Genomic DNA, 12358 nt, shown 5'->3' with positions numbered 1-12358 from the left:
TATAAGAACCATATTTGCCCCCAGGGCATAACTTACAAAGCCTGCCCCCGGGCCCTGGTGTCGACATCGTAGTTTTGTTATCTGACCTTCGAACTATTTTTAACAAAATGGCTACCTCAAAATTTTATTGGATGTATTTGGGAAAAAAAGGCGTGGGGGAGGGGGGCTAGCTGCTCTCCAATCACTTTTGACTCTGAAAAAATGAACTAGAACTTTCAATTTTCAATCAAATGAGCCCTCTCTGAAGTTTATACGACTATCCCTTTCACAAAAGCCTTATATGCCCCCAGGACATAACTTACAACGCCTGCCCCCGGGCCCTGAGCGGTGGTGTTGACATCGGAGTTTTGTTATCTGACCTTTGAAGTATTTTTAACAAAAAACCTACCTCAAAATTTTTATCTGATGCATTTGGGGAAAAAATTGCATGGGAGGGGGCTAGTTGCCCTCCCGTCACTTTTGACTCTTAAAAAGGGCTCTCGAAATCTGAGATTTCCAATCGAAAGAGCCCCCTTTGAAGCTTATACGACGACCCTTTCCATATGAAGTGCCTCTGGGAAAAATAAATAAATAAATAATAGAACATTGGAGCTGTATGGCCTTTACTATAGGTAACGATAGAGCGTTGCCTCTGACATTTAATCGTCAGGATTAAAACCACGAATTACTTGACACAGCGTAAAACAAGAAAAAATCCACAATTTTTATGGAGATAATAGGGGCAGTACTTGTTGCGTCCCCCTCAAAATAAAAGCTTTAAAAATTTAAATGTTTATAAATTTAAATGTTTAAATATCAAAACAATTTTCAATTTTCAAATAAAATCCATTTTCGGTTATTCCGAGACTCGGATGATCCGTCATCTTTCCTTTTTTTTCATTAGCAGCCACTAATACAATCAACTTTACTCTACTTTGGTCACGCAATTCATTTAAGAGGCATCTTTATATACATGAATTTTTCAGATAATAAGCAATTTCTAGACACACACGTACCAAGTATTTGTTTTTGGAGGGGGCATAAACAAAAAATTGAGGGGATGGGGGATCCTAAAAAATAGGTCTATTTGATAATTTGAATAAGAATTGCACAGAAATTCCCTAAAATTAAGCGATTCGAAGGGAAGCCAGAGGCCCACTATGGGTACTTCTCTATTCCTAAACATTTAGGTTAGGTTAGGTATTTAGGTATTTAAGATAGGTATTTAAATATTTAGGTGACTGTCACTGGGAAACAATGAGTCATTATACGAACCTGCACGTAACTTTAAAACACTTTGCCTTACTGCAGGTAATTGGTTCATTCTTGCAATTAACTCTGTTCTGCAATTCCTAACAGAAAAGTTCTTTTGTTCTTTTTGACGAGTAGATGTCATCATTTAATTCATAGCTGCTACTAAATTTCAAGACAGACATTCACTTTTTACCCACTGAACTTGCGACTTTGAGAAAATTGATTATGAACATTAATCTGAGACTGATCAAACAGTTCATGGTAACGAACTGTAAGTAAGGAGCAGCCCGGCTCAATAGTTACCGAAACTCTAAAACGCGGAATTTTGATACCAGCAGATACATTAAAAGAATTGGATTTTCATGCTTATTTCAAATATATAAGTTTCATTAAGTTTAGTCCTATCCATCAAAATTTACGAACCTGAAAAAATTTGCCTTATTTTCTAAAAAAGGAGGACACACCCCCTAAAAGTGATAGAATCTTAATGAAAATTAAACAGATTCAGCGTATCAGAGAACACTACTATAGAAGTTCAGCAGAGTCGAAAATCTAATAAATATGTCTTTGAGGATGACTTAATTCCCAAAGTTCCCTGGAGAAGGGCTGCAAGTTATAAACTTTGCCCATTGTTTACATATAGTATTGGTTATTGGGAAGTATACAGTCGTTTTTCAGGAGGATTTTTTTTCTGGTGGGGAGGGGGGGGGGTCAGAGTAGGGGGTTATGGTGGAGGATCTTTTCATGGAGGATTTTTCCTTTGGGGAAGGGACATTTCTATGAAGGGGGCGGATTTCCCAGCATTACTTAAAACACGATCAGAAATTAAATAAAAAAAACAAGTTAACTTACTTTCAGTTTTTCAACTGAAAGTAAGGAGCAACATTAAAACTTAAAACGAACAGAGATTATTACGTATATGAGGGGGTTCGCCCCCTAGTCAATACCTCGCCCTTTACGCTAAAGTTTTTTTTATTACTTTCAAAAGAGCTATCTATTCTAATTAAACGGCCTTTGTTATTCAGGGGTTTGTGATTCGAACAAAATTCGAACTTTAGCGTAAAGAGCGAGGCATTGACTAGGGGGCGAATTCCCTAATATACGTAATGAAAACATACGAATATAGAAGTTCGTTAGGCAAGTTAATTCGTAAGTTACGTCAGAACAAAATTTTTAGAAAGCCATTTAGCCAAAAAAAGAAAATTAATATGCAAATTTCGTTTTAATTATTCATGTACGGTGAGCCAAAATCAAAGCAGCATTAATTCAAAAACGTTCAGAAATTAAATACAAAAAAGTTTTTTAACTGAAAATAAGGAGTGACGTTAAAGCTTAAAACGAACAGAAATTATTCCGTATATGAAAGGGGCTGTCCCCTCCTCAACGCCTCGCGCTTTGTGCTAAAGTTTGACTCTCTGTAACAATTCTACTTTTTAAAACAATAAAAAACTTTAGCGTAAAGAGCGATGCGTTGTGGAGGGGAAAGCCAATTTCATATACGGAATAATTTCAGTTCCCTTTTAGTTTTAATGTCGCTCCTTAATTTCAGTTAAAAAAAACTGTTTATTTATTTATTTAATCCTGAATACAAAACTAAATCTTTAAACTATCACGTGCAGTGTTGCCAAAACTTTGAAATAAACTCTACCGGCTTTTCAAATGAAATTGAACCACAAGAGATTAATTTGTACAATCTGAAGAGTAGGTTAAACTTTTGCCGCAACAAGAAGAAATATTTTCGATAAACTAAAACTTGAACAGATATCCCAGTTAGAAAGGATCAAGTAAATCCAATATGTAATAGAAAATTTGATTGTACCAACAAATTTCAAGATGTACCGTACTGTATAGGACCTCCAATTGTACCACAAACGGTACAATTGTACAGCACTGGCAACACTGATCACGTGTTAGCAGCATACACAGAACGGATTGGATGAGGCGATGGGTTGCAAAAGGATCAACTTTTCCAATAGTTTTTCCTAAACTAACGTGACTAGATTTATTATCATAAGTCATGGGAATTAATTTATCTCTGATATCGAAGAAAGGATTCAAATGAAAAGCTTTCCCTTCATTCATCATCTTAGAAAACTGTAGCTGTTACATTTGAAGCACAGTAGACAGAATATACCAGTAAGCTTATCGCAGATCATTTCTGGTCTTCGTGAACAAAAAGCTCCTCCCACTTATTTCTGCATTAGCGGGATTGCAGGTTAGTCTGTTTCCATTTGTTTCAATGCACTTTGATGGAAACAATCGGATACAGACTAACCTGTATTCCCGCTAATCTGACTTCGCCTATGTTTATATCTGCAAAAACGTTCTCCGGAGCACTCGCACCCCGGTCCGTGTTTTTATAATGGTTGAGATAGAGAATGATCATACTGGATAATATATGAACTGTGATTTGAAGTCATCTGACTTTATTCAGCTGAGAGCCAGAACTTGATAAATGTCAGAGCTTTAAGAAGAGAAGAAAGCGTTTCAAGATTAACACGCTACAGAGAACCCCTCACCTAATACACTAGCACCATAAAAAAAATATGATACATTGTTACTCTATAGCGCAAATAATTATTAGGGCAGCACGGTATTTTTTTCCACGTAAATACACACACACACACATATATATATATATATATATATATATATATATATATATATATATATATATATATATATATATATATATAATACACAAATTGAGTTACATGCATACGTAAATTGGGTTCCGTCTACTTGAAAGATTAATTAGTAACTAATTAATTAATTAGTTACTGAATTCATAGTCATTTTTTCAATATGTTTGTCAAATTTTTCTTTCAATAAAAGTGCATTGTGATCAGATTTGAGCTGGTATACAAATTTAGAGATGAATAGAAAAAAAAAAATCGTCAAAAGTTGTCAGTTAGAAAAATTACAAAAAAAACACAAGTTATAATCAATACAAATCAGTTGTAAAAAAGTCCTGGGAGTCGTCAAACCTACAAACAAACATAGCAGTGAAGCTTGCTAATATTGGAATACAAACGTGGTTGACTGCGAATATCAGGCTAATGCTATAACATAAAAGTCCAAAGTAAAAAATTTTGCGTTATATAATTTAGAAATAGCATTTCGTTTACACAAAATGAACTTCGTAACACAGCCGTTCCAAATGCATGAAAACTCAACCCATAATACAGTTTCTTGCCGTAGTTATCTGATTTTTTTTGCAGTAGTTATCTGAACTCAAATAATTTTTAATATTTTAATTTTTACAGAAATGTTTTTCCGTTACAAACTCATTATTTTAACTAATAAATATAGTTCTAGCTAGATCAACCCTAAAATGATGCCTCCTATGTTTTCTCCATTACATTGAAACAAGTCCGTCTCAATTTGATGCTAATAAAAAGAACCTTTGGAAAGCTCGACACCTACGTCTCACAAGAAGAATTAATAATAATTCTAAAAATAAGGGACCTTCACTATATGAATGAGGAACTTATGTTGCCGATTTTTTGATTTCTTACGACGATCCTGAACAGCTGTCACATATTAATCAAATTTTAAATAGTTCTCTAAATTTGCATGATTTTTTTATTTCATTGGATTCTTTATTGGATACATTTAGTAATCTAAAACCAAAATCTTCTAAAGACCAAATCATATTTTTCTATTCATAAATTTTTTTGTAAGATCTCTTTTATTGTTCTTTAAATTAAGATTCCTTTTTCTCGGTGAGACCCCTAAGTACTAGCATAAAACAGAAACTAAGTATCTTTCATAAATTTTTTCAAACGATTAATTAAAAAGTTACGCGTGAAGTAAAGACGGCGGTGTATCTCTAATCCTATTCACTAGAAAGCTGCCTAATCTTTGGCTCAGCAAACATATGATCATTTCTTTTACCAGGCAAAAAAGGGGGTAATTCAGACCTAATGACGATCCTGTTTTAATATTCCTAAACTATAAAAAATTTATAGATCTATTGCTAAAGATATGTAAACCCGATAGTTTAAAAGAAGATATAAATCGTTCAGCAAGTTTTCCTCTTTTATAAAACGTCAATTCTATGCTTATAGAAAGTTGCAAAGCCAATATTGGCGTTGGAATTTTTCATAAATTTCTTTTGACATTTTACTTTTCTTCAGATTTTGCCCCAATGCCCCCTCTTCGCCAAAAAATTAAATGAATAGAATATGATAATTAAAAAAAAAAAAATTGTGCCTGAAGGACAGGATTTATCCTGATTTGAAAGCCAAAATTAACTAGGCAACTAAACAATTTCAAGATATTTAATAATGCAATTGTACTCACTCTATTGTGCATGTCAAATGGAACATTGGCCCCACTTTGATCAGTCGATTCAGTTATATGACTTTGTGAGCGTGATAAATTGGTTTCAGAAGTGGCTAAAAGGGAGCTGGAGCTTGTAGCCCTACTACTTGGTGTATAGCGTCTACTATCTACTTTGTTGCACAAACTGTAAAAAATAATAAATAAATTAGTATCTATTAAATTATAGAAAAAAACAAGAAGGATTATATTTCGTAAAATTAGCCGTAGAGTGAGAGTAAACTTAAATTAAAACTTTTTCGCATGCTGAACAATAGTCTGCGTTGCGCAGGTACCGATCTCCTGATTCAATTACTTCGACCGGAGTGCAATGCATGGTTGGGGGCAAATCACCCGACACTTCCCGTGTTTTCCCTCAAGATTTCTAAAGGTACCCATTTAAAAGCTGGGTCGACTCTGGCTGAGCTTACAGAGTCACAAAATTAACCCCCGCTATCATACCAAATAGCCAGCGACACCAGAACTCGAACCCCTGATCTCAGGATTTCGAGTCTGGAGCGCTAACCACTCGAATAGGATGGCTAAAAGAGCGTGAGTATTTTGAGACTGGAAAAAGGAAACAATGGCATTTTTCTAATGTAAGGTGGTGGAAATCTTTGGGCGTCCCAGATTGATACAACGAAACGTTTTTTCAAAATTGTTTCCCTTTATAGAGGTCTGCGCTGTTCAATCTAAATACCCTATAAGTTTGAAGCTGCCCATAGAGCAGATGAATTTTTTACTCATGTTTTATTATTATGAATCAATATGGCAAAATTTAGCCTCGATTTTTTTCTGCATTGGGCTCCAGTTGGCTCGAGGACTAACGAGTGTGATTTTCAAGCCGACTGGAAGCAAACTATTTCTGGGGCCACATTTGGCAGGCTATCAATCTTTTAGTTTGGTTGATCGCAAACATTCCTAGTCCAAAAACCTATTTTGGTGTCAGCTCATTGAAAATAAAGAGTCACATTTGATCGGAAAAAGAAAATTTATGTCCCATTTTCGTGTGGCGCCAATTTCTTGAAAGTTTTCTTTTCGCATTAAGGTTCTCTTGACCAGGAGTTTTGCAGATTCAAGTTTAAAGCTGTTCAGAACGACGAGTCTTTTGGTCTGTTTTCGGGCCACCGATATAAACTTTGTTTTTATAGTGGGAGCCTTTTGGCCAGGGAGTTACAGTTTCAAGTTTCAAATTAATCAAAGTTTCAAAACAATTCGAACGATTCCGAGTCCTCTAAATACCCCACCTCCCCCCAAAATTCGAAGTTCCTATAGACCAGGATATGATCCCTGAAAATGTTAAATAAATTAGAAAGCCAAGATCAAATATGGTAACTTTTCAACTACAACCTGTCTGCGAATAACGGGGATCATTTGAATAATTTATGCCTTTGCTCCTGTGGTTGCATGGATCATATCCTTCACAAAGACATACTTACTTGACTTTCCAAATATTCTGACCGAAATGGCTACCTTAAATTTTTAATCTGATGTCTGATTAGGAAGTTATGTTGATATCCACGGGCAAAATTGGGCATATAAGAGAGGATGGCTGCCCTCCCATCACTTTTGACCCCTAAGAGTGCACTAGAACTTTCAATGTCTAATTGAATGGCGCTGATTCTAGATTTCTCCGACCACCACTTCCATACGGAATAATAATAATAAAAAAAATAAATAAAAAACAAAAAACATGGCACCCACTACTCTTTATTAAGCAAACTCTACCGTGTTGATCATGACCTGAGAAACCCTTGCACAACTAACAACCTGTGAGTTTCTTTCAGTCTTACTAGTAATATCTTAGTACTTAATTATCTTAGTAGTAATTTTTTGACAATTTCTCCAATACTTTTCTGAAATTTTCAATTGTCTGAAAAGTCAATATCAGCTCATTTATGTTTTTGGGGGTCTTGTTCATTTTCTTCAAAAGCAACTCGCTTCACTTCAAAAGCAACAAAATTGCTTTTTATATGCTTCTTCTGTAAAAGTCAGATTTTCTGCATGCAAAGTGTTCCCACAACAAATTGACTGGTCAGTACTACTGATCCTAGATCATAAAATTGCCCCTACAAGTTTATTTGCCTTACACTTCCCGTTTTACCATCACAATCAGCAATGTAGTACGTTCAACGAGTATGTTCAACCAAATAATGAGAAGAAGATATAGATTTTTTAAATGAAGATAAATTTTTTATATTTTGCAACCTAAAAATCTGTCTTTTGTGAGTTAAATTTAATATCAACACATTTATCTATTAGAAAAGTACTTACAACAACACAAGAAAAAAGCAGAGCAATAAAAGAAATCCTAAACTCAAATAACTTCTACATATATAACAAAAAAAAACATATTAAAACTGGACACAGTAATTATCATTCAATCCCTAAGGAGAAAGGTCAACGGCATGTCGAAGGACGCAATCCAGTGCTTCTCTATTTGCCTTTTTTCTAAGGCAGGGACAAACAAAACAGGGTCATCAATATGGTAATTATCAGAAATGGGAGACCCAGTAGAAACTTGAGGTACTTACACAGGCCTCGACGAATACGAAGCTTGTCTGTATTTGTAAGATAATGGTATGCTGGGGAAATGTAGCAAAAATTCGGCAGTACAACTGCTGAGAACAATGAGCCAAAATATATTTGCTAATTTAATTTCGAGGGCAACCAATTCTACGTAACTCAAACCTAGACTGGAAGCAATTTGATCAATCACGAAAAGGCTTAATCTTCACAAACCCCCTCCAAAAGTGATACCTATGATACTTGAGTTAGACTAAGGAAAAACCTCCTCTCCTTCAATTTTTACGAATAAAGACTCTGGGTTGGGTGGAGTTTTAGGGTTCGAAAACGGTTTAAAAATAAGAAAGTTGGTTTTGCCCTAACGGACACCGATTTTAGCTTTTGAGTAGAAGGTGAAGATTGACTTGTAAGTCAATGAGTGATGCTTTAATAAAGGCCTATTCCCAATGAAAATTTACTACGAGATGCCAGATTTAACTATTTCGTAATACTATACTCGTAATACCAGATTTAACTAGTTTTAAGCCAATTAGATTTTTCATATAATTTTCTGATTAGCTGAAAAAATTTACGATATTTCTGATTGACCAAAGTTCGTGCTAGCTGTTTCTCGGTATTTGTAAATCCCATGGGCCTTAAAGAGCAAACTGTCAGCATGTCACAATAGACTCAATCCATCCATACCATCCAAGGAAAACCACAGGCTAATTATCTGGTTATACTATTATGAAAATTGAGCAACCAGTGATGATGGTGAGAAAGAAAGAAAATTAAAAGGAACTAATACGCATGGTGACGCTGAGCTTTAATGTGGTTAATTTATTGAATGTATTACATCTTTTTTCCCCTGGACAATCACTAAGGGGCCTAAACAATGAATTCGAATTGTAATAAATTTAAGAATCTTTTGTTTGAAAGTATGGAATTCTCTTGAAATAATTTGAGCCGAACTTTATAGCCAAAAGGCTGGTTTTCATTGATATATTTTAGTCGAAATATGTTAGTCGGTTATCAATAAAGTATTATCTTATATTAATGTAATTAAAAAAATTAAGAATAAAAAAGCAAAAAAGAAACGATTTTTTGAAATGCTTTTAGATTATAAGAGGTCCTAAGAGGTTCTGTTTCCAAGAAATTAAGAGAGATTTCCAAAATTTCAACCGGCCGAAGAATTCAAAAATTTCATTCCTCTGTTATTTAATGTTTTTAAGGAACCTTAAATAAGTTTTTCGACGAAAAAAGTGAAAAAAAAACTATCGTTAAAATTTACAGGCTCTAAAGTTCAATACTATTTTTGAAACATATTTTTCTTGTCTAAATTTTAAGCATCGTTGGTGCCAGCATAATTATATCATAATTAATACCTGTGAAAATAATCAATTTCCGCCTTAAGGTTGAAGGAGGAATAAGAGCTAAAAAGTCAAGAGGGTCAGATCTTTAGAAGCTTTTTTTTAGAAACTTCAGTTCTTTAAATTGAGCTCTTTTTGCCCAATTTAAGCAGATGTCTTTTGATGCATGCTTTAAGAAATTTGAGGTTTGTTGCACAACATTGGTAGAATCCTCTTTCACAGCTCAGTATGCAGGACAGAGTCTCAAGGCCGGAACATTAATATACATCGGGGAACATTAAATGTGAGATACTGCATTTGATTTTTCTAAAAAAAAATACTTTTTCTCGCAATAATAATTTTATATTACATTTTTCTTTGGAAAATTCATTCAATGCCGTATATGATTTAAACTTTAGAAACTTTCAAAAACCGCATTCTTACCCAAATCTTAAAATAACATTGGCACTTGGCAGCATCTAGTCGAAGAATACATTAGTTTTTACATTTTTTTGCATAATTTTTTAAGATTATTTTTATTTTTTATATACATATATATTTTTTGGATAATTTCATAGAATAAATCTCGATCTCTTTTAGAAGGCGAGGTTGCGTTTGGTCTGATCTGCATCTAAAATCACTTTGAGACATACTTAGAATTCAAAGAAGCTGTTATTCCAGTAAAAAACAACGCCAGCTATTGGGGCATCATGGCTCGACGGACCACTGCCATAAGCCAAGAAAAAAAGTGATTAAAATCTCAAAAAATTGAACTTTAATCTTGTGGGCATTGGCTAGAGTTGATAGGCTAACTTACCTTGGAAATAGATTCCTAGGCAAATATTGCACAGCCTACCTTCACTTAATACACCTGGGCAAATCGTTTCTTTTACCGAGAATGAGAGTGAAAGTGCTAATATTTTGACAGTTGATATACAAACACTAACGATCTGATCAAAGACAGCCGATTAGCAGATAAAGTGGATTACAGTCTGAACAATACCTCATTTTACTCCCCCTTCCCTCATCATCAGTATAACCATCGCCTACACAATGCACAGATATGTCATCTTCGAATTTTACTTGGGACATTTCTATGTTGTTACCACTTGAGCCTGACAGGTTTGAGGTGTTTCTTGGCATTTTACCACTGTTGCTGGCCATGTTTTCCGTAGATCGGTCCAAAGCACTCCCGTTTGAACAATATAGATCTTGCACTGTCTCTTCTTCTCTGAAATAGTTATTTCAAAATGCTAATCATATGGTTAAATACTAGAACCAGCTAACAAAAATTTACAACAGATGTATAAGTTAATTCAATTTCAGTCAATCAACTGTTTTTTTTTTTTTTTTTTTTAGTTTAGTTTAAATGTTCAGAATGAATAATAGCGCTTATGATGAGTAGTCTTTTATGCCGAACTGCCTTTTATTCATAAATAAATCGATAATATATATATATATATATATATATATATATATATATATATATATATATATATATATATATATATATATATATATATATATATATATATATATATATATATATATATATATATATATATATATATTTATTTATAAACATTCTAAGACCACACTGGCTATACATGACAGATGAAACTAAGAAAGGAAAGGAAATAATAAATGAAAAATAAAATAGAAAAAGGTGAGAAAACGAGGATTTTGTCACCTTTTTTCTATTTTATTTTTCATTTATTATTTTCTTTCCTCTCTTATTTTCATGTGTCATGTATAGCCAGTGTGGTCTTAGAATGTGTTTACGTCAAGCTTACGGGGAGCATTGGACCAATACCAATATTGTTTTAGATTTTAAATTGTGTTAAAAATCTTGCAAATCTTATTTGTCAGTTCAATTTTTTAGAAGCTTGCAAAAGACATCGAATTCTTCCACCTTCTTTACGTTTCAACCTACATTTAGGCACACAATCAGAAGGCAGAAACCTGAAACCAGAGAATGGGTTTCAAAACTTTAACATATATTTTAAAAGACCATAGATTCAAAAGATATGTCCTTAGTAATAAAATATTTAATTTCAAATTTTTATTATATCAGACTTTATCCGTTCAAGATTTTCACCATATTTTATATATATTACAATGGTCTTTCCGACCCGTTTTCCATTTAGCAAAAACCTACTTATCGGAGAAATTTTCAAAATTGGAATTTCAACAGTTTCAACAAACACGGAATTTTCTTCCTAGATTTTGTTCTGGCCCTCCTTTGGAAAATCTATCCTCTAATGTTTTTACATCTAAGGAGCTAAGTATTCTTTCAAAAGGACCAAAATTTACAATGGCTCAAACACACGTAAATACATCAGAAATTATTACGGGCGTGGAGTCTGCTATTTTTAGCTCTCATGGTGAAGTCAAAAATCCAGACCTACTCAGAGGAGAAATTGTAAAGAGTATTCTTGATTATATGCCATCTTTGTCGCTTTCAACCCAATCAAAGGAAGAAATATAAATCCTCCGCAACAAGTTTTCTTTGTATTTTAAGTTCAGATAAAGAGTTTTCCTTCAAATCACAGGCCTATCCATGGGCAGTGTTTTATCTCCTTATTTGACAAATTTCTACATGGATTTCATAGAACAATCTTCTTTGAATAGTTTCTACTTAAAAAACTCTCTCTGGTTTCGTTTCGTTGATGATATCCTTTCTCTTTTGGAACATGGACAGGACTCTCTAAGAGATTTTTTGACATATTTGAACTCTTTTGATTCGAATCTCCAGTTCACAATAGAACTGGAAAATTCAGGAAAGCTGCCTTTCTTGGATGTTTGGATTATAGAAAATACTCCTAGCCTTGAATTTTCTATATACAGAAAGCCGACCCATAATAATCGGTATCTACATTTCTCTTCAACCCCCCCCCCCCCTTCTGTGAAAAAAGGGGTTATAATCTCTTTAGTCTACAGAGTTTAAA

At 33.8% G+C, this 12358-nt stretch overlaps 1 protein-coding gene across 1 annotated transcript in view; it reads right to left on the bottom strand.

The window, feature by feature from the left end:
• Positions 1 to 12358, bottom strand: part of l(2)k05819 (transmembrane protein 94-like protein l(2)k05819) — a 259706-nt gene that overhangs the window by 33117 nt on the left and 214231 nt on the right. The window contains exons 16-17 of the mRNA XM_089102832.1: positions 10414 to 10641; positions 5539 to 5704 (exon numbers count right to left, since the gene is read on the bottom strand). Of these exons, the coding sequence (XP_088958958.1) occupies positions 5539 to 5704; positions 10414 to 10641 (394 nt within the window). The remainder of the gene's footprint in view (positions 1 to 5538; positions 5705 to 10413; positions 10642 to 12358) is intronic.

Source organism: Artemia sp. Qi Xiang Cuo, chromosome 17, assembly GCF_049724085.1.
Source record: "Artemia sp. Qi Xiang Cuo chromosome 17, ASM4972408v1, whole genome shotgun sequence".
Classification (NCBI taxonomy): Eukaryota; Metazoa; Arthropoda; class Branchiopoda; order Anostraca; family Artemiidae; genus Artemia; species Artemia sp. Qi Xiang Cuo.
Note: the sequence above shows the minus strand (reverse complement) of the source record. Positions and strands in the feature narration are given on the sequence as shown.